General features: G+C 40.1%; 3 protein-coding genes across 3 annotated transcripts; 2 read left to right on the forward strand and 1 right to left on the reverse strand.

Annotated features, from left to right (window-relative positions):
* The first annotated feature begins 1,143 nt into the window (after nt 1–1,143).
* On the forward strand, nt 1,144–3,880 carry LOC104422393 (E3 ubiquitin-protein ligase AIRP2). Its single transcript, XM_010034710.3, has 5 exons — nt 1,144–1,585; nt 2,519–2,666; nt 2,805–2,871; nt 2,990–3,224; nt 3,475–3,880. Exons 1-5 carry the CDS (start codon nt 1,515–1,517, stop codon nt 3,683–3,685), a joined length of 732 nt encoding a protein of 243 aa, XP_010033012.2. The 5' UTR covers nt 1,144–1,514; the 3' UTR covers nt 3,686–3,880.
* Nucleotides 3,881–4,098: 218 nt separating this feature from the next.
* On the reverse strand, nt 4,099–5,810 carry LOC104422394 (ammonium transporter 1 member 3). The gene has a single exon (XM_010034711.3). The coding sequence runs from the start codon at nt 5,703–5,705 to the stop codon at nt 4,311–4,313; it is 1,395 nt and encodes a 464-aa protein (XP_010033013.2). The 5' UTR covers nt 5,706–5,810; the 3' UTR covers nt 4,099–4,310.
* Nucleotides 5,811–16,207: 10,397 nt separating this feature from the next.
* LOC104429347 (putative receptor-like protein kinase At3g47110) lies at nt 16,208–19,965 on the forward strand. The gene is made up of 5 exons (XM_039302923.1): nt 16,208–16,335; nt 16,429–18,353; nt 18,469–18,999; nt 19,105–19,515; nt 19,711–19,965. The coding sequence occupies exons 1-5, from the start codon at nt 16,208–16,210 to the stop codon at nt 19,734–19,736; spliced, it is 3,021 nt and encodes a 1,006-aa protein (XP_039158857.1). The 3' UTR covers nt 19,737–19,965.
* The last annotated feature ends 3,131 nt before the right edge of the window (nt 19,966–23,096 follow it).

The raw sequence follows: 23,096 nt of genomic DNA on the forward strand, positions 1-23,096 counted from the left end.
GCACTAATAAACACTTAAGACTCATGTTAGTATCATTCAAGTCTATCATAAGAAAGAGACTTCCGGTAATTTTCGATTATTTGATGATAAGGCTGATCAATGCTAAAAAGGGAAAAGGAAAATCTAGCTCTTCCAAAATAGAATTCATAAAATTACCCAATAGATTACTGAATTTTTATTATTTTAAGTATAATTTGTCGTTTGTTTTACAAATTATTTTTTTAGATTTTATTTATTTCTTGAAAATTGGATGATTTACATATTTTTTTAATGAAAATGACAGCTTGCATCATTTACAAAAATTAATGAAAACAAAAAATGCTTTTATCATTTACAAGAATATTTACACATAAGCTGTTATCAGTAATACAAACATCTGTCATTCATTGATTATTTTGAGTAATATAATTTTTAGGAAAATATTTTTCCAATAAATGAAGTTTTAAATTGAAGTTTACATTTTGCAATTCGGTATGGGGAGTAAGAGATTCATGACCCCTGATCAGTGGAAAAAAAAAAGAAAAAAAAATAAAGGAGAATGACAAGGCCGCCAGTTTACAAAACCGGATGCTGCGCCAGCTGGTTTTTAAGCCCTCGCCCCCGCACAGAGCCGTCACCACTCACCACGCGTCGGGTCAAATCCGACGGATCGTGAGCTCGACACGCCGGCCCCACGATCCGCGTGGCGAGATCTCATTCAAAGATGAAAGCCAAGGCCTAGGAGGAGGCGGCGGCAGACGATCTCAGCTCGGACAGGTTCAAAGAGGGGATATTTTTTTTTTCTTCTTTTTTAATCTCGGGAGCTTGTTGATGACGTTTTCCCTATACTAATTAAACAAACAAAAAGCGATTTTTTTTATTTCGATACATATTTCTTTTTTAAAATTCCCTGGAAATTGCATTCTATTAAAAAACTTCCTCACACAAGCATTCACGAAATGGAAAATCCCCGCACCCTCATTTACTTGCCAATTTTTTTTGGGCGCATGATTAAATCCTATTTATGCCATGACTTTTTTTGGGGGGGTTGCTCCCGATGTTACGAAATAGAATGATTAATATAATCCGTGACGGAATGGCTTATCCTGACGCTAGGCAGAATCGTAATTTCCGGGAAAAGTCTGGATGCATCCTCTGTTTTTGCATAAATTGAAGTAGAGAATTCGGGAGCGGAAAGTCGGAAAGAAAGCGGGCGGGTCTTGGGCTTTTCGCTGGTTCCTCGTTCTCGAGTCTCAGTGGCGAAAGAGCTTAGGCGGTTTTGAGTGTTTACCGGGAAAAGCGAGCTCGTGTATTCTCGGGAAGAGAAGACCCCCCCACTTTTTTATTTTCTCGTCTTCCGGTTATTTTCCGGGAAAGCGCAGGGAAAATAAAAGGGAAAGGAGAAAGGAAAAGGGAAGGGAAAGAGCTTGCTAGCGGTCGGTGGATTGGAGGGGATTGGAGGCGCGTCGGATGAAAAGCATCGTCTTCCGAGAGGAGGAAGAAGGAGGAGGAGGAGAAGAAGGAAGCCGAGAGCCATGAGTAACAAGTCGCCGTTCAGGGATTCTCTCAAGACCCTCGAAGCTGATATTCAGCACGCCAACACTCTGTAATTCTCTCTCCCTCTCTGTTTTCTAGTTTCGTTTCGTTTCGTTTGGATTGCCGAGAATGGAATGTGTGGAATCAGTGGTCGTCGGAGTTCGGCTGTTTTGTTTTGGTGCTCTGCGTTAGTGCTCCTGTGTCTGTCGCTGCGTTTCTTGAATTGGGCTTAGCTCTGTCGGACGGTGAACCAAACGAGGGCGAATGGGTTGTTGTGCATTCTCCAGGCGGTGGTCCCGTCCGCCCTCGTTTGGATTGGGTTGAATTTTCGATCTTTTCCTCGTATACGTTCAACGAAACCATCGTTAGAGCTTCTGAGGTTCTTCTACGTTCCGGCCATGTCCGATCACACCGTCTTGCGTTTTACCTATCGCCTGACACTAGGGAGGAAGGAGCTGAAATCGGCTAGCAGTAGGGTGTGTATGCTGTATCGTGGGCTCTTGGGTAAACCTTTCCTTGTTGAAATTTCTGAAGAATTCTGAAACAATTTGCCTTTGGAAGTTTATCTCCCATCAAGCTAACGGGTCGAGGGTTACTAGGCGAGGAGCTTCTCTATTTGCAATGGGATTGGCGTTAGCATTTGGATCCGGGTTGGCGTCAGCATTTGGATCCGGGTTACCGTCAGATAGTATAAGCATTTCTGCATTTTGCTTTGGTACTGCTGATTGGACTGGCCCTCATTCTACTTGTGAGCCTGTCTTCACTTTGCTTGGTACTTGAAACCTCAGAGTACATCCATTTCTAGGACATCCATTTCTAGGACCAGGGTCTGCTTGTGTTTTTGTCGCATGGTTAGTTTTCTCGTCGATTACCGTTTAAAAAAAGAAAAAGAAAAAAGCTTTTGGTGATGGGGTGGCAGAGTTTTTTGCATGTTTTTTTCGTGGTGCGTTTGTTGATGGTTTCATTTCGTTACGTGTGTGTTGACTCTTTTCCATTTTCTCAGGGCCTTGGACTATCCGAGGGAAAACGGAGCGTACCTTCAGATGAGATTATCTTACAGTCCAGTTGCCCACCTATTTCTTTTTCTTGTCCAATGGACGGACTGTCACCTGGCCGGTGCCCTTGGGCTGCTTAGAATTCTTATATACATGGTACGTGTCTTTCCATCTTCGGTTGGGTTGGTTCTTTCTTGTTCTTGTGTAGAATTGTTTCTGCACCAGTTTTGCGTTATCTTCTTGGATGGATTAAGTTACCAACGTTACTTATTCTGAGTCTGTGGATTGATGCAGAACCATGCAGATGGCAAGACCACTATGTCTGTTTATGAGAGGAAAGCGAGCATTCGAGACTTTTATGGTGCGCCATGTACTTAGATTTGGGATTATTCTTTATGCCGCTTATGCACTCAGAATTGATCTCCCTTTCTGGATAAAAAAATATTCATATGTTGTGTATTTTTGCTTTTGACAAGCAGCAATCATATTCCCTTCTCTGTTGCAACTTCAAAGAGGCATCACAGATTTGGAAGAGAGGAAGCAGAGACAAGTTTGTTCTGAACGGTATAGGAGAAAGGAAGAGTCGCATTGGGGGAAGTTCTCTGAACTGGACTTGGAAAGAGAAGAGGAGTGTGGGATTTGCTTGGAGGCGACCAGCAGGGTTATCTTGCCTAACTGCTGTCATTCTCTCTGTTTAAGGTGCTATCAGACCTGGTAATGTTCTGCTTCCTGGAACATCTACATGCGACTCATTCTTGAGCTAGAGATACTAGTTGATTTACTCATAATTCTTGCACGGCATTGTTGCTATCTTAAAGTACATCTGTGTTAAGACGGTTTCTTATGGTTTGGGGGATGGTTTTAGTTGTCTGGTTTAGCTTTCATCTTCGCCAATTACTTCATACCTTCACTGTTCTGCATTTGCCCAGAGACTGATGATGTGCTTGTGGGTTTTTTTGGTCAGGCACGCACGATCTCAGTCATGTCCATTCTGTAGGGATAGCCTCAAAAGAACCAAATCTGAAGACCTCTGGATTTACACAGAAAGGTGTGAAATTGTCGAGTTGCCCACCATTCTGAAGGAGGATGCCAAGAGGCTGTTCATGTACATTGATAAGTTGCCTCTCGTCGTTCCGGACACTGTTTTTGTTCCCCACGATACTCATTGTAGGTGAGTCGATTGTCTACTGTACAGGCTTTTGATGTACAGAGCTTAGCCGATATTTAAGAAAATCTTTCGAAGTGCTGGAGTTAGATCTGTTCTCACTTCAATGGGTGTTTGACTCTTGCAATCCCTGGAGTTTTCTGAAGCATTTGCATCCTGTTCTGCCTCTCAGGTTACTTAATTTATACTAGTTTGGCTTCTTTCCCCTCGAATCTAGCGTGTCGATACTAGGAATCATGGTATTCTTGACGTTCATTACAGTGATGTTCCTTTTATCACCATTCTAATGGTGGACACCTGACGGATACGCCTCTTGGCATGAATCTGTTGTTTAGAAAAGAAAACTGGTACGATGTCGGCTTCCTTAAGATAGCGCTTGATTGCTGAGGTGGAAAGAAAGGGATCATTCCTAAGCAAATGGTATCTTGGAAAGAAGGTGATGACACAAGGTCCAAGGATTTTACAATTCTGAGACGCCAAACGTGTCCTTTTCCTCCTCTTTGTTTATGACAAACAATTTGGCATAAAAATGACAATACAGCCAATTGAATGAGGTTGGAAATGCCCAAGTTGACATATCTAAGTAGCAAATTACAAAACATTTGCTACACATGGGTCTCGACGCGATGATCTGGCTAGGACTGATCTTGAAGGCGTACGTAATCAGCGTAGAAGCGAGGGCGGCTTTCCTCGGCGTGGCCGGTGTAGGCGTAGCCACCGTGGCTGGAGATGTCGAGACCTGCCAATTCCTCCTCTACCGAGATCCTCAGGATGTTGAGCTTGTGCAGGGCGTAGAAGAGAGGGCCCATGGTTGCGCTGACCCAGCCCACGATCGCCAGGACCTCGACCACCTGGGCTCCAAGTAAGGCCCATCCCCCGCCCATGAAAAGCCCGTACGGTCGCGACACCCCGCTCTCGCCGGAATCATAGGCTTGGATCACGAATTCCTCCTTCGCGAACAGGCCCGTGAATATCAACCCCCACGCGCCGCATCCCCCATGCAGCTGGGTCGCCTCCAGCGGGTCGTCGAATCTCAACTTCAGCGCCGCGATGTTGAGCCCAATCAGGACCCAAGCAGAGACGAAACCGCAGATGATGGCGGCCCACGGATCGACCACGGAGCAACCGGACGTGATCGCGACGAACCCGCCGAGCAGGCCATTGCACACGTCCAGCGCATCCCAGTGGCCCACTAGCAGGCGGCGACCAAATAGGGTCACTAGCCCCGCGGTGGACCCTGCCAGCGTGGTCGTGACCGCCGTGCGGCCTATCGCTGTCCAATTACCTTGGTCCGACGTGGTGGGGTACGAGACGAGGATCTTATCGAAAGAGCCCGGGTTGAATCCGAACCAGCCGAACCACAACAGGAACGTCCCGAGCACCACGAGGGTCGCATTATGTCCTCGCATCAGCACAGGCTTGCCGAAGGCGTCGAACCTACCGGCCCGCGGGCCTTCGATCAATGAGCCCCAGAGACCGGCGATCCCACCAACCAAATGCACCACGCCGCTCCCTGCGAAATCGATAGCCCCCGACCCGAAAAGCAAGTCGCTCGAGCTCGGGCTGAGCCACCCGCTCGACGACCAGACCCAATGGGCCACGATCGGGTACACGAACCCGGTGAGGAAGAAGGAGAACACGAGGTAGGCGCTGAATTGGGTCCGCTCGGCGATGGAGCCGCTGGTGATCCCGGCGACCGCGATGGCGAAAGCCCATTGGTACAGGAAGTAGCTGTAGTCGTAGGTGCTGCTGGGGATGTCCTTGAGGGCGAAGAAGGAGGTGCCGATGAAGGGGTTGGAGCCGGACCCGTCCCCGAAGGCGAAGGCGAAGCCGAAGAGGTAGTAGGAGATGCTGCCGACCACGGCGTCGACGACGTTGGTGAGCATGATGTTCATGGCGTTCTTGGCCTGGACCGAGCCGGCGCACAGCATGGCGAAGCCGAGCTGCATTACGAAGACCAGGTAGGCCGAGAAGAGGAGGTAGACGGTGTTGATCGAGTCGGTGACGCTCGCTTCCCACGAGGCCTCCATGGCGGAGAGACAGGGAGAGATGGAGAGAGGTAAGAGGGAGAAAGGGACGACTGGTGCTCGAGAGAGATGAAAGATAAGAGTCCCATCCTTTTGGTATATCTTTGCAAGAGATCCTTTGGTGTCACGTTGAATGGTTGTTGTGTTACGGCGGCCGATTTAGCATGTGTGGCTGGAGAGGTGTTGGTGTTGACTGCTAGTATAGCCCATGGGGCCTCCAACGAACTCGGATCGCTCGAACTCGCTCCGGTGCGAACCGCAATCGGACTGAGTTATGGTCCGAGTTGAGTGGAGCCGAGCCTGATACCGCGACATCATTGGTTGTCCCGTTTCTTCATCGACCTTAATCACCACGTGGGATACGACACGACGTAATATGCAGTGCAGATGGCGGGTCAACTCTCTTGGGTGCTTTGATAAAAGAATCAGCCCAGCCAGATCCCGATTTGTATTTGTTTAAGCAGATTCTATTATGGATTCATTTGCGATTCGCGAGGTGGAGTAAATTGTTTCCCACTTGGGGCCGGGTCTTCTATGTAAAAGTCCAAATTTAATTAATAGAAGTCCTAATGAAAAATGACATAAATGATCAATGAATTTTGATTCGACGTGCAATGTGATCATTGAATTTTTAATTTGTTTGATATGATCCATAAACTTTAATTTAATATGTAATGTTGTTTATGAATTTTTAAATTGTTTTATGTTGTCTTTGAACTTTTGGCTACATATTCAATTTAATCACTACATTATATAAAAGTTGTCCATGAGCTTAAAGTAATTGAAAAACAATATTGAACATTTCCATATAGTTTATGAACTAAATTGAACATGTACAAAAAATTCAGGAATTATATTGCATAAATTAAAAATTCATGGATCGTATTGAATATTTAGATAAAGTTCAGGACTAAAAAGTAAATTAAACCAAAATTCAAGGATTAGCCGTGTCATTGTCCCAAGTACTCAATAATTCACCCAAGTTGGAAAAGAAGCTAGCTTTTCAACATTTTCAACGATTAGCTATTTTAATACAACGACTAGAACCCTTTTTCTCCAAATCTTCTTTGCATGACTATCTGACATGGGAGAGCTTGCGTGTGCTCGTCTGCAAGCTTTATGATGTTTTGACGTTAAGTACAAGCACGTGTTTACTTTTTTGTTTTTTTCCTTAATGCGATCTCAGGATATCTCCCCCAGCTGGATTGGGGTCATTAACAACCAGCTGAACCACGTGTCTTGGTCACGCATTAATTTTACTTATCGATTTTGTTTTTTTATGGTCACTTTGGCAAATCTTTTATGCTTATACATATATTATTTGTGTTTGAATGGATTATATTTCAATTTCTATGCATATATGTTTATCTGCATTTATATTTTCTTTTGCAACATCTATATATAACAAGATGAAGAAAAATAAGTTTTATTGAAGAAAAAAATGCCATGATCAATTTTTTTTTTTTTTTTGTAATGAATGTTTTTAAAATAATTATATCGATACACGGGTTCTATTTTGAAATATCTTTTTTAAAAGTAAGGCTGAACTTTTCTAATAATAAGACTGTCCTCCATCTAATCTAAGTTGTAAAGAGAAAAAGGAAAGATTGGAGAGAAAAGTTAAGGGCAGGCATGTATGTTTGTGTTTCTTTTTCTTGTTTATGAACAGATTTTTTATGTTTTTGTTCCCGGAATAAAAAAAGAACAGAAACGCGTTTGTTTGCGTTTTTGTTCAAAATCTATTTTTTTGTTCTGGGAACAAAATTAGAACATAAATAAGAAACAACAAAAAAATTTTTTGTTCCAGAAATACTTTTGAAGAACAAATTTTCTCTCTCCTTTCTTTTCTTCTTCCTTTTTTTGGCCGGTCGTCGGCCTTGGCCATGGTGGGCGGCCGGCCGTCGAGGGCCGGCAACCTCGCCGGACGGTTGCCCCCCGGCAAGGCTCGCCGCCAAAAGAAAAAAAAAAAAAAAAAAAAAGAAAGAAAAAAGGAAAAATAAAATAAAAATATTAAAAATTAAAAGAAACAAAAAACGAATACAAATTTACCAAACGTGTTTCTCTTCATTTTTTATTTCCGGAATAAGTTTACCAAACACGTCTTTCGGTAAAAAATTGTTCCCTAAAACAGAAATAATTTTTTCTATTTCGTTCTCCGTAACAATTTTTAAACGAAACACAAACAAACGCACCTTAAGTCTTTCCTGAATATAAGTTATGAAAAAAAGAGTTAATAACATCAAAAATCCCAAACGGGTAATTTCATTTGCTTGAGAGATGAGAATCAAGTCCATCGCCCATCACCAGCTGACTTGAATGGTAATTTCAGTAACTTGAGACCAATTAGTAAGCATGTTCGTTGACAAATGAGCAGTACACATGCTGGCAAAAAACAATTAAGGGACGGAGCAAGATGAAAGTGATTTTACTCGTGGTAGTTACTAGTGAAGACAAAGGTTAACTCTTTCTTGAGCTTCTTATTTGATGCTCTTGATGATGTCTCTAATCAACCTTCCAGTAGAATCGAACGAAGACCCGCCTCCCTGCATGGCGTTGCTTGCGGCCACCCTCATTTCCTTCACCTTCTTCCTTGTTGCAGCGCCACCGCCACCCGTCAAGGGTCCAACAGCCCTCCCTATCTCCTCCGTTGGCACCAGACGGCCGCCAAAACTGTTACTTCACCATCGTGAAGGCATTCAGCTTCTGCTCCGCCTACATGGGCCACGTCACGATCGGCATTCCATGCCACAAGCTCTCTAAAATGGAGTTTTCAATCAACCACAAAGAGACACGAACCCACCAATGGCCATGTGCCCCAGCACCTCCACCTGTGGTGGAGAAAGGATGGGTCAATTATCATATTTTACCTCAATCATGTTATAACTCACGGACACTTGTATCATTGGTTACATGCTAAATAAGTAAACTAAGAAAACAATCTCGATTTCTAACTACCGATCATTCTTACTTCTTGTGTTAACTATTTAAAAATAAAAAAGATCCAAAAAATATTATGTTTCATGCCTCAAAATCAAATAATATCTTTATTAGTGTAATTTTACATGTTAGATGAGTGGATGAGATCAACGGGCAGGCATCCTATCACTAGGTGGGTTCAGGCAAAAAATATAGGCCCAGTAAATGGGCAAGCTTTTGAGAAGAGGGCCTTAAGGCCCAACCCAACGCTCTAATATATTTATTAAATTTTACTAATAATTTTCACTTTAACATTTAAAATTCATGAACACTAATAAGATAAAATAAGCTCAAATTTCTAACGTAGGATAGAAAAAAAGTATAGAACTCATAGATAAAGTAATACAATAAAATAAATCCAAACCCATTTTTTCTTGCTTTATTTTTTTTGCTGATTTTTTTTTGAAAAAAATAAAAAGATGGCCCAATGTTTTTCACTTGGGGGCTTGCTCAGGCCCTCAAGTTCGAGCCTGGGTAGGACCTCTGAAGGTTCGGGCCCGAGCACGCCTGGCACGATTCTAGGCTCATCCAATGAGCAAGTCTAATTGGTAGATGATTGAGCCAAAGGCTGGACTGAAAATCCTTGCTCAAGCCCTCTTGTGACTGTAAAATTGTCTGAGTATTTTAAAATGAATCGATCAAGCCAGCCAATTGCGCGGCCAAGCGTGCAAGAACCGAAAGAGAAATGCTGGCTAAGCCACCCCTCATTTTCCCTTTAGGTTGACATGATTGGGAGTAGGGGTGAGCATGGTTTGGGTTGGTCCGGGCCACCCCCTAACCCTAGGACCAACCCGTACAGTGTCGGTCCTCAATTTTTAGGACCGAGGACCGACCCTATTGAGTCTGGGACCAAGGACTGGACCGACCCAATGGGTTCGGTCCGGTTCCAGGGTCAACCTAGGACCGATCGATAATTTTTTTCGTCTTATTTTTTATACTTCCTAAAAAAGTAAACCTACAAATTCAAATTACACATCCATCGACAATATGGCATTGTGCAATTAAACTATAAATACCAATACATATTTAGCAAATCTAAGATAACACAATAATAAAAATTTCGTACCTACTAACCGCTCATTAAGATATGGGACAAGATGGAAAGTTCTTGTAATCATCTATCTTTAATATTCATAATCACGTAGAGTTCACTCAACCAAAAAATGAGCTTCACACCACTTGACTAGCAAATCACTGTATCCACTGCAGTACTACTCTACTCTTCAAAAACTTTTATCATTTGACACAAATTGAAAAACAAAGTGCAACTGAAATTCATTAGTACAATTAAACCATAAAAAGTCAAAATACTTAATATAAACCATGAATATATAACTTCACATCTTGTTAATTCACTTGAACTTCTAAACACCTGAAAACAAAACAAACTACATATAATTAATACTCAACAAAAGTTTTAAATTGAAATTACTATTAGTGCTATTAATATAACATCTCAATATAATATAATATAACAGACATTTTACTTAGGTTTGAATATATAAAAGAATTATAAATAATATAATATAATACAATATAATATAATATACGGGGTTGGTCGGGGTTGGACCGACCCAAAACTCTTAGGGCCGGGACCAACCCGTACGGTGTTGGTCCGGGAATTTTAGGACCAGGACCGACCTGGGCCCCTTGGGGACTGGACCAGACCCACAGGGTTGGGCCGGTCCGGGGGTCGGTCTAGGGTCGACCCTAGACCGCTGCTCACCCCTAATTGGGAGGGCCCAACGAACCTATCTAGTCTGTAATCACCTCTAAGGATTACCCGACTAAAAATGTATATTGAATTCAAAGTACTTTTGATGGATCATATTCAATACATATTAAAATATATGTTAATTATTATACTATAAAACATGTATCCCTTTTTGTCAATTGAGATACCGCATAGATGGGGGATGTATATCAAAATTACATAGAACATGACAAGAGAATACGAAAAGTTGACTATCTAAGTCTATAAAACTTAAATATCTCATTGTAAATTAGTGAGAATTGGCTTTCCATACCACGTCACCGATATGGCTATTATACAATACTCTCGAAACAATAATATCTAAGCAGCTGACAATAAATAGGTAATGTAGACATATTAGGTAAACAATGCCATTGATGCAGATAATTTTGTATTTAGGTTATTCATTCGAGTTTTGACTTGCGACTTGATCAATGAGGGTTTAGATGGATTGGACTTGGTACAAGATTAAGAAGTCCTCACCTAGAAACACGCATGATTTATAAATTATCAAATTTGCTCCTCCAAATGATCGGGCCCTAGCGAGTGGGCTTGAATGGAGGTGATATATTCCCTTAGGCTTGCCCAAAATATATTCCAAGCGCAACTACACATTTATGGATTTACCCGTGTTTCACACAAGGCGAGAAATTACTATATAAACATGGAATTCGCTATTTAAATGTACTCCTGTCCGGTGGTGTAGCTCGTTTTCGTTGTAATTGTGCTGCTAAAACTAAAATCAGATTTTTGTTGAAATCTTCAAATCATATTGGTCAAGATTGATGCTCGATTTGTAGTGTCTTCCAGGAACAAAGTTTTGGGAGGCAACTGTTGCAAAACTAGTGAAAGCCTGAATATTCAATATGACGCACTCTTAGCTATAAACCGAACAAAGCTAGTGAAATTTCACTTTCATGCACATCATCGTATGTGAAAGTGTACTCTGTCTGGATGGATACTCAGTTTTTTACTTGGTCAATGGAACTGCATATTCCGTCTGCAGTCCGCTGAAACAATGTCTTAAATGCTTGTGGTTCCTTTGTAAGGAAGATGAAATTTGCATCTTTAAATCATAGGATAATGCTAGGCATACTAGTAAGAATAGCTCATAATATTTGTGTACCAAGTGATGCGGCAGACCTTGATTTTTTTTTTTCATTTGGTAGACTCTGATCGAGTATTGGAATATGATCCCTATTTACATACTCATAGTCTGCCATGTAAATAGGCTGTTCCCTTAAACTATAATAAAATATGAAGAATAGAATTCACATGTATAATCTGTGTCTACAAATTTTATGGATAAGTGTATTGAATGTTAAAACTTGTTGCCAAAATATTATTGAGTTTTAAAATTTTCAAAAACGTAATCAAGTCCTAAAATTGTCACGAAAATGTGATTAAGTGTCAAAACTTTCAAAATGTACAATTAAGTTTTTCCATGAACTTCGTCTAATTTGATGAATGGAAAAATTCTGTCCAACTTGACAAATGGAAATTGGTAATAAGTTTTAGGATTTGATTATATTTTTGAAAGTTTTAAGACTTACTAATGCTTTCACAGGTATAAAAAAAAAAAAAAAAAAGTCTTATGATTCAATTGGTATAGTTTTATTTGATTATATTTTTAGTTTTAAGACTATATATATATGATATATATATATATTTTTTTTTTTAAAATTTTATGATTCAATTGTATTTTAATGATAAGTTTTGGAACTTTCAGTTCACTTATCCCAAAATTCTATAAGCATATATATGAATAAGGAACCAGAAGATGGGTTCATGTCGGATGTTTGACTTTTGCCAACACTCATTCAGCTCTATGTTTCTTCCGATGGAATGGAGCCCCATGTGGTCTCAAGGCCGACAAGACTTGGCTGCAATCATGTCAGCTTAACATTCGAAATTGCTCCTTCCATCGATACCTCAACCTTGCAAAAAACTCCTTCCAGGGCGAAACTGAATTCGCGCGCTTATGTTCAGACTTGAAAATCTAAGAATTCCTAGAGGCATTACGAGGAAACTACGCAGCGAAAGCGCCAAACTTCACAAAGTTATGTCTATGCATTTAAATGATGCGTCTTCATTGAATAAAACTAAGTGAACTAAGCTATACATAGGCTTTGAATAAATCAAAGATCCATAACGTGTACGTAATTTGAAATTGTTAAATAATTGCATTTTAGTCCTGCCTCAGAACTCGGTCAATGCATTAAGAGCATCGGAAAGAGTCATGTTTGAGGATTGTCTGCTACAAACTTCATAGATTTTGCACATTTTTAAAGATTAGAAGGAGCAGATAAGTTGCCATACATCCCGTAATTTGGGGTTATTTGCACTTAATCATGACATAAGTGTATGCCAAGTTCACGCGCAGGCAAATAAAAACAATTATCAATGACCATCACCGACCTGGTTATAGCCTACAACAAGGTAGCTTCAACCCCGGCACGAAGGAGACTCTGTTCCTATAATATTAAGGTATCGATGTCATCGGTCCCAATTGACAGGCAGCGTTTAACTGCTGCTAAGTGTTATGCTTCATCCAATACTTTTTTGAAAATTTCATTTTCTCATTGTCAACGCGCTGGGGTCTTCACCACTGATTCACAACTACAACAAACCAGTAACTTTCAGCATGACGAATTCTCAATTCTGAACCCAAATAAGCTCATCAAAACCTACTTCCGTCCCCATCATTAGGGCGTAAGTTGCTGAGAATGTTGTTAGGTAACAGGTAGCACCTCAGGCCAACATGAAGCAATACATTGTCATACCTTTGCTGATATTTCAAGCTTACTTGGTCGATGAAAGGTTTCTTATTAGATTTAATCCTTCCCACGTCAAATTGATGGAGCGGTGAGCGAAAATTCTTCTTTTATACAAGGAGACAACTACATCATCGTTGCCATAACATTTTGGGGTGCTGTCTGTGAGTGTGATTTCTCCCCGAATACTCCCTAAGATTTCTTTATCAGGACATTTAAGTCAGCCCCCTCTGGTTTGGACTTGGTAACTAGTTGCTTAATATAATCATCCTCTAATCTCCTAGGTGACTAATGCTCTGATGCTCCATACCAAATGCAAATAAACTAATGGCCTGCAGTTTTCATGCCTATCAACGGTAGTGGAGGCTTAGAATCCTGGGAGGGAAAAGTACCAAAGTCAACGGCAGTGGAGGCTTAAGCCCTGCTTGGTAACCATTCCAATAGTGATTGATTCTGATTCTTTGTTTCCGGAAGTAGTTTGGGAACAAAATTGCGTTTGGGAAAATTTTTGTTTCTAGAAACAAATTTCTATTTTTTTGTTTTCGGAAGTATATTTGGAACAAAATCAAGAATAAAAAAAAAGGTTGATGCTTGTTTCGGGAACAAATCTAAAAATCAAAACCAACTTTTCTTCTTCCCTTTTCTCTTCTTCTTCTCTTTTATTCTTCTTCATCGACTGCCATCCCATGGTTGCTGTCCACCACCGTCCGCCACCGTTTGCCGCCGCCGCCGATCGCTGGCAACCGGTCCGACGAGCTTGCCGGAGGCAAGCCCAGCCCTGGCAAGGCTCGCCTGGCCATCGGCGAGGCTTGGCGGGGCTAGGCGAGTCTCACTGGTGGCTAGGCAAGCCTCGCCCATCCCCACCGGTGGCCAGGCAGGCCTCGCCCAGCCCCAGCGAGGCCGGCCTTGCCGAGGGCCGGCTATGCTCCGGTGAGGTCGTTGGCCCTCGTCTGGCCGGTCGTTGATTCGGTGATCGGCCACAAGAAGAAGAAGAAGAATAGGAGAAAAAGGAAAAAAAAAAAAAAAAAGGAAAAAATGAAAAAAAGTAAAAAAAATTATTTAAAAATTTAAAGAAATCGATTTGAAATAGAATCAATGAGCACGGTACCAATTGCAATTCTATTCTAAAATCAGAAATTTTAAATAGTTACCAAACGGCTTAAAATGCTTAGAAATTGTTCTTGAAAACAGAATAAAAAAGAATCATTTCTGATCATAATCTGTTCCTGGAAACAGAATTCTTACCAAATGCACCCTTAGAATCTGAGAGGGAAAAATACCCAAATGTCCTAAACCAATGGTATTGATATCAATTTGGTTCTAAACCTTTCAATTGTACCAATGTAGCTATAAACCTTTTCACATTAATACTAATTCAGTCATAAACATTTTTACATTGATACCAATTCAGTTCATTTGAATTTTGGCTAGCCAACGCTAATGTGGATGCCGAATAGTTGACAAATGCTGATGTGGCAATTTTTAATTTTTTTGAATTCTTCTATTGATTTTTTCATTTTTTTTTCTTTTTCATTTCCTTTGCCCTTCTTCTCCGATAGTGGTTGGCAAGCCTTCAGTGGCTCACCAAACACCAGTGAGGGTCGTAGCCCTCGCCCAATGCTAGAGAGGGCTTTGCATCCTTCACTTGGCCTCACCCAAGGCCGCGAGCAAGGCGGCTTCGTCCAGATGAGGGTGAGGCTCACCCTGGCCTCACTGCGGGCAAAGGCAGCCTCTATTCATATAATTGGATTATGGATAATGACATAAATGATCCATGAATTTTAATCCAATATACAATGTGATTTTTGAATTTTTATTTGTTCAATGTGGTCCTTGAATTTTTTATACTGAACCATATGAAAATGTTTAGTGTTACCATTCCATTAATTTAAGTTCAGGGACTATATTGAATAGGTTAAAAGTTTAAATGATCACATTATACAATGGGTCAAAGTTCAAAGACTATTTATGTTATTTTTCCAAGGGATTACTTAATTTCTGTTGTCAGTTTATGCTGAAATATAAAATAGAAACTAATAAAAATGGAATGTAATTGATTAAATAATCTTATAGTTTTCCGTGACTAGAATGTTTCTTAGGTTCCCTACCGACATAAAAAGATAGTTTACATATTTGCCATTGAATTTTTTTTTTTTTTTTTTTGGGTCAGCCACCATTGCATGCTTGACCTATGAAAGGATGTGTCCGTATTTTTCTTTTCGGCATTCATGATGAACATAGTAATAATTTTGTAATATCTATTACAATAGTCTAATGATACGTACATATTTTTGTGCATTATTGCCAATTGATTTCAGCATATTTGAATATGATAATTTACAAAATGACATAGAAGACATTAAAATTTAGGACTCGAATTTTTATATAAAATGAAACTTCAACTATAAAGATATAGTGACAGGCCAAGAACTCCTTGTTGTGTCTCGACAGTTTAGTTAGCAGTTACATGATTTTACCATCGGCAAAATTTATCAATAAGGACAACTTTCATTCCACATAAAGTTGGTAAAGTTCCTTATGATGCTAGTAACTTATTACTGTACAGTTGGCTTGGTAAGTTTTCATCGGTACGTTTCTAGTCATACGACTAAGTTACTTGCCAAACGGAGTATTAAAAGTGTGCTTATTTCGTTTATAGTGATTGGCTGCTTCAAGAAGTGCTTGCATGGTTGCTTCTTAAGAGTAATCCAAATTGGTACACTTTCTACTGTTTTAGATATATAATATATCTGTCAATGTTGTGTATGTTTAGAAAATTCTCAATATCTTCATTTGGTTGTACTTATCTTAATTGATATGTTACTTAGATGGTCAAAATATAGCTCATAACACAAAAATATAGAAATTACTCAATTCATTTTTCTGCATTATTTAATCAATTACATTCCTCTTTCAAACTCAGTCGTATGACTAGTCGTATGCTGTGCTAGAAACAGGCAGCCTCTAGTCATACGACTAAGTTTTCTCGTGTAAACCAGAAAATGAGTTTGAGCCATTTCTGTTCAGTCAACTTCCCTGCCATCTTGATCCTAGAACTGGTGATCACAAGCTTCGCTTCTTGTAGCGCTCTAGGAAACGAGACCGATAAAATTGCTCTGCAACAGTTCAGGTCCCTCTTAACAGATAATTCTGCAGGAACATTGGCCTCTTGGAATGATTCCCACCATTTCTGCCAATGGACTGGAGTCACTTGAGGTCTCAGACACCAAAGAGTCACTGCCTTGAACCTCGATGGGCAAGATTTGGCAGGGACCGTGTCCCCTTTTATCGGAAACCTTTCGTTCCTCCAATACCTGAACCTCGCAAACAACTCTTTGCATGGTTTCATTCCTCCGGAAATCGGGCGCTTGTTCAGGCTTAGAAACCTGATCTTGAGCCACAACACTTTGGGAGGTGGAATTCCTAGAAATCTCTCCCAGTGTCTTAACCTCCTGACTCTCGAGCTCGATTATAATTATCTCCACGATCGCATCCCTTCTGAATTTGGGTCGCTATTGAAACTTCAGAAGCTCTCCTTCTCTAACAACAATCTCACGGGACCAATCCCTGCTTCCATAGGAAACCTTTCCTCCCTCCAAGTGCTTGATCTATTGAACAACAGCCTGATAGGAGGAGTTCCAATTTCTACAAGCAAAACAAGGCTCAAAGTTTTCGTGGTCAGTGAAAACGAGCTGACAGGTAGCTTCCCTCCCGCTCTTTACAACTTGTCATCCCTCAATATCATAGGTTTGTACCATAACCTGTTCACTGGCAGTATCAGGAGAGACATAGGCCTTCTGCTTCCGAATCTGGTAACACTTGTCCTGGGAGATAATCAGTTCACAGGTCCCATTCCCGATTCACTGTCCAATGCCTCGAACTTAGCAACAATTGATATCCCCTTGAATAACTTCTCTGGACGTGTCCCGGCCAGCTTTGGCAGGCTTCAAAACTTGAAATGGCTCAACCTTCTTCAAAATTTTCTTGGAAGCAGCACAACCGATGGTCTAAGTTTCCTTGCTGATTTGGCCAACTGCAGCAACCTTGAAATGCTGGATTTACAATATAACCAGTTCGAAGGTGAGCTGCCTGTTTCTGTCGGTAACCTCTCAACCCAACTGAAGCAGCTACTAATGTCAGGGAACAGAATTCGTGGAAGCATTCCTGAAGTGATTACAAACCTCTTTAGTCTAAATCGATTATACATGGATGATAACATGTTAACAGGCAACATTCCAATGTCTATTGGGAGGCTATCAAACTTGCATTATCTGAACTTGGGCCAAAACAAATTGACAGGGCACATGCCTTCAACCATTGGTAATATCACTGGACTGATTGATCTGTACTTGTATGACAACAGCTTCGAAGGAAGCATACCTTTGAGCCTCGGCAACTGCAAGTCCCTGCAAGAAATACGCCTTTGTCATAACAAATTCACCGGGACCATTCCTAGCCACATGATTAGTCCATCGTCCCTCGTAATACTTCTGAATGTATCTCACAACTCTCTGTCTGGGCCCCTGCCACCTGAAGTTGGCAACTTAAAGAACCTCATTTCTCTCGATGTTTCGTACAATCAAATTCCCAGCGAAATTCCGACAACTTTGGGTGACTGTTTGGGATTGGAAGAGCTGTATATGCAGGCGAACCATTTTCAAGGACCCATTCCTCAATTAGGAGGGTTAAAAGGCATTCGTTTTCTTGACCTTTCCAATAACAACCTATCAGGGCAAATCCCAGAGTTCTTAGTTAACTTGTCATCGTCGCTGCAATTCATGAATCTGTCTTTTAACAATCTCGAAGGCGAAGTAACTGTACAAGGGATATTTGGAAACACTAGTGCCTTCAAAGTTGATGGCAACAAAGAGCTTTGCGGGGGCATACCTGAACTGCATTTGCCTTCATGTCCGGCTATATCAATCCCAAGATCTATAAAGCATAGACTTTCGAAGTGGGTGATGGTGATAATCATCATTGCTTCTTCTGCAGTGGCATTAGTATATTTAGCATTGCTTTTCTGGTTGAGAAACTTGAAGAAGGAACATCTGCCTACTCACTCCTTGGGCCATTTTTACGAGAGGATTTCTTATGATGCTCTATTCAAAGCTACCGACAGATTCTGTTCAAGCAAATTGATTGGTTCAGGTAATCTTTATATGTGAATGAACCATAATTTAGCAACTTCAAATGAGAACAGAAACACTCTTCACAGTTCATGTACCATGTCGCATGATCACAATAGTTTGCAACTCCTGTTCAGGTAGTTTTGGCAGTGTATACAAAGGAACTCTTGGTCCGGATGGAAAAATTGTGGCCATCAAGGTTTTGAATCTCCAGCAGAAAGGAGCTTTCAAGAGCTTCTTGGCCGAATGCAAAGCCCTCAGCAGCATTCGGCATCGTAACCTTGTTAAGATCTTGACTGCTTGTTCAAGTGTCGACTCTCATGGTAATGAGTTCAGAGCCTTGGTATACGAGTTCATGGGAAACGGCAACTTGGACATGTGGTTACACCCAAACGACGAGCAAATGCAATTAAAACCTTGGAGCTTCCTCCAAAGATTGAACATCGCGATTGATGTAGCCTCTGCTTTGGATTATCTTCACCACCAGTGCCAAACTCCATTGGTCCACTGTGATCTGAAACCAAGCAACATTCTTCTCGACCATGAGTTCACGGCTCACATCAGTGATTTTGGATTGTCGAGGCTCGTTTTCGAGTCTAACGAAGACATCTTTTGGAGTCATCTCAGCTCCTCTGCTTTTAAGGGAACCATGGGTTACATCGCTCCAGGTACTGCTCTAAAGATCACAAAAACATTTACATTCACGAAAATCAGAAGAATTCAGAGACCTTGTAGAGTAATCGAGCTAACAGAAACTTTTTCTGGACTCGCAGAATATGGAATGGGTGTTCATCCATCAACTAGTGGGGATGTGTACAGCTTCGGGATCCTCTTGCTAGAGATGTTCACGGGAAGACGGCCGACAGATAATATATTTGAAGACGATTTCAACATTCAGAAATTTGTCAAGTCGGCGATGCCAAAGCGAGCAACAGGGTTCTTGGATCAATCGATTTTCTGTGGGGAAGTAGGTGAAAGCAGTGATGAGCAAGCAGATTGGAGTGACTGTGGAATCGACAAAGCCGAATGTCTGCTATCGGTCTTCGAGATTGGATTAACTTGCTCAGCAGAATCACCGAAAGACAGGAAGGACATGAATGGAGTTGCACGGGACTTGCTCTCAATCAGAGACAAGTTTCTCAAAACCCGCGTTCACGAGGATAGGGTGCAGAGCCCAGCACCAAGTAAGTCCCTTGTTAGTCGCTGTATGCATGTATCATTGTGTCCCTAGCATTGCTTTGGATTTAGTGAAATTGGATCGTATGCTAACAAGTCTCGGGACAAGAAACCACTAGGGTCTTGATCAAATCGTGCATGATCATTGACAATTGGTGAGAGCCTGATTGAATCATCCTCCTCTTTCTTATTATATTTTTCAGGTGACACGTTGGAGGAGGCGGCCTGATCCATCTCAGGTTATTGAGCAGACGGAGAAATTGTAAGTAAAGATGGGCACGACGTAACTTGTTGGAGCCAGGTTCCTCTTTTAATGTCAATGTCAATGGCAGGCTAGCTCACTTGTCTGTGAAGTCCATTTGTAATACAGCCTTTAAGGGGGGCTTTCGACTATAAGTGGCCACAGTTTGCAATTTAGGGAGTCTCCAAACTAGCAGCTTCTGGTTGGTCAGAAAGCAAAACTAGCACATTTTGTAATAAATAAAACATGGATTTCGACTGTTGCTACGGTAATATCCCTGCTATAAGATATTTGAATGTACTTGAGTCCGGTTGTGTTCGTTTTTGTTGTAATTTCGCTGCTGGAAGCTAAGAACCTGAGAAATTGTGTGACGAGAATGAGAACGTTTGGGTGTGTTTAGTTCAGCATTTCCAAGGGATTGTTGGCTTCTAAAGCCCTTGGGGAAATATTGGACCGTTTAACAACCAATTTGAAGTAGCTTTCAAGTAAAAGCTAGCATTGGGAATGTTGAATCTAATGCTAGTAGGGATTAGCTTTAAGCTTTTAGCAATTAATCAAATGCTCAAAGTCATTTTTTTCTTTCAAAATTACCCTTGCTCATTCTTCAAATTTCCGATTTTTCCCTTGTTATTATTTTTTTAAATGCTAAAAAAAGCTAAAAAATTCATATATATATATAAAGACCAACTCTTTGTCAGCCCGGTGAAGGGCTACGGTCGTCGGGGAACTAGATTTGGCATCAACAACCGTCGGTCGAGGTTGCTCTCAACTGACGGCCGCCGGCCATATTTGTATTTTCCTAATAGGCTTTTGAAATACTGAACCAAATGCACCTTGAGAGTCCTTGTGGCTGTTATGGAAGGCTTCCATGTACTCTTGTAATATATGGAGAGATTATCTCCTTATGTCCTTTAGCCAATTTTTCTTTCTTCTTTTTTGAAAATAGTAGAACAACATTGATACCGCTCACTTGGTTTCACAATGACGTGGTTTTGTGCCTATTACATGATTTTCAGCAATAAGAATGTTTTCTTCAGTCTCTTATATGAAAAGGATTACCAATCACCGAGATACAAGATACCCAACAGAATTTCCTGATTACAAAAGCTCTGTGCTGAATAATTTTGTTGAGAACACAAATATTGATTCCTAGTTCCATTGGAAAGAAAACCTTTTTTTCATGTCCACTAGATAAAGAGGAATGATCAGCAATCAACAAAAAGCTAAAATCAGATCCTTCTTGTAATCCTCAAACCAGATACGTCGAGATGATGCTCAAGTTGTGGTGTCCTCCGGAAACAAGTTTTGGGCGGCAACTGTTGCGATCCATGGGCCTACGGGGTCATTTTTTGTCTTTTCAGGCACTCGGGTCGGGCCTAAAGCGATTTGAAGTGTGGAAATAGTGGGACCTTAATGTAATTGTCCTTTAGGCTACGTTTGGTCGTTCGGATTTTTAATCGGGATAGGACTGGATATGATGGGATATAAAATCATAAAATCCTATAATTTTTTTATATCCTGTCTATTGTTTGGTAAATCACAGTATTAAAGTCGGATATATTCATATCATATCATGTACATTTTTTTGATATAAATGGCATATTATTATAAATGAACCTAAATGTTTATAAATGGAGATGGTAAAAATCTCTCGTAACATTATTCCTCAATTTATTTTTATTTTATTTTCCTTTTTTTACATTATTTTATTTATTATTTATTTTTCCCCTTTCATCATTCTTTAATAAAATTTTATCAAATAGTAAACTATACTAACATACCTAAAATACAAAAATACCTAAAATATATAATAAATATAAATCTTTAATTTATAGATTGATGTTTTTATAAAATGAATTAAAGTTGCATATATAAATTAAAATAAGATTAATTAAAAATAAATTTTTATATTTTTATATTTTTAATTTCTTAAATTAGAATTCAAATATTATTTATATTGAAATATAATTTCAAATTTTTAATTTAATAAGTTTGTTATTCAATAAAAATAACTTTCCTATTATAAAGATTAAAAATCATATCCACTTTTATCCCACCTCTCCCATGGGATAATTTTATCATGCCTATATCCCATTTATATCCGATTTTATCTTGTCCTGAGCGAGCACCAAACGTAAGATAGGATAAATCATATCCTATCCCGAATTTTATCCCGACTGCCAAACACAGCCTTAATGTATAATGTCCCTAACTCTCAACTGTAAACCGAGCAGACTAGTGAAATTTCACTTTCATACACATCATCAGCAGTATAGGCTTGGCGTCTGCGAAAGCTGCGCCTCCAGACTGCAGTCAAGCAGCGAAATTTGTTCTGATGGATACCCAGTTTAACTTGGTCAATGGAACTGCATCTTCCCTGTCCGCAGGGAGTGAGCTTTGACCGTATTCATGGATGTCTTTTAAATGCTCTGCCCAAAATCGTCTGAATGGTCAAGATTTCTTGATTCCCTCCCTCCCTCATGTGGAAGCTTTTCCTTCCTTTTTTCTTTTAAAGCTCCTTGCGTCTCAGTTTCGCTAAATCTACTAGATTCTTTGGCCTCCGGGAAACGAGCCCCTTAAACCACTTACGCACACAATAAAGCTCAGCGAGAGAATTAAAATAAAATGACATAAAAAAGAGAACAAAGAAAAAATAGATTCTTTTATGCTCCATTTATTTTGCGAAAATTGAATGATTTAAAAAATATTTTCTAACAATGATGGCTTATATCACATGAAATATTTTCAGTATCAAGAATAGTTTGTCTAAATTTTGTCATGGACAATGAAAATATTTTTAGTTCATTTTTTTTTTTTTGTAAGTGATGCAAATAGTCATTTTTGGAAAAATATTTTTCAAATTATTAATTCTTCGCAAAATAAATAGAAACTTTGTTGTCTCATTCTTTCTCTTTTTTCTATCCTCACACTTGCACCACTAACTGCACACGTTTTCCTTGCCTTCCTTTTTCTTTGCCAAATTCTATGTGGGTTGAATTTATGAGATTTTGTGGGACAACAAATTTAAACTGTTATATGAATACGTGGTTTGTTATTTAAATATTTTAATATTCTCCCTCACGCTTAGTTTGGTCTTTTATCTAGTACGAGGTGTGGAAATTTAATTAATGAGATAAATGGGGCCTGGTAATATTTGAACTCAAAACCTCCGACTATGATATCATGTGAAATTTTGTAAGATCATTGTTGACTATTCTAAAGATTTAAGTTATTAGATGAATGCGTGATTTGTTATTTAAATATTTTAACAGAATTAAGTGAGCTTAGTCTAGGAAATTCAGAAAAGATCAAGGCCCCTCTCCTCTCCTAAATTTAACGTTTGGGGCT

The sequence above is a fragment of the Eucalyptus grandis genome, chromosome 10, assembly GCF_016545825.1.
Source record: "Eucalyptus grandis isolate ANBG69807.140 chromosome 10, ASM1654582v1, whole genome shotgun sequence".
In the NCBI taxonomy this organism is placed as follows: domain Eukaryota; kingdom Viridiplantae; phylum Streptophyta; class Magnoliopsida; order Myrtales; family Myrtaceae; genus Eucalyptus; species Eucalyptus grandis.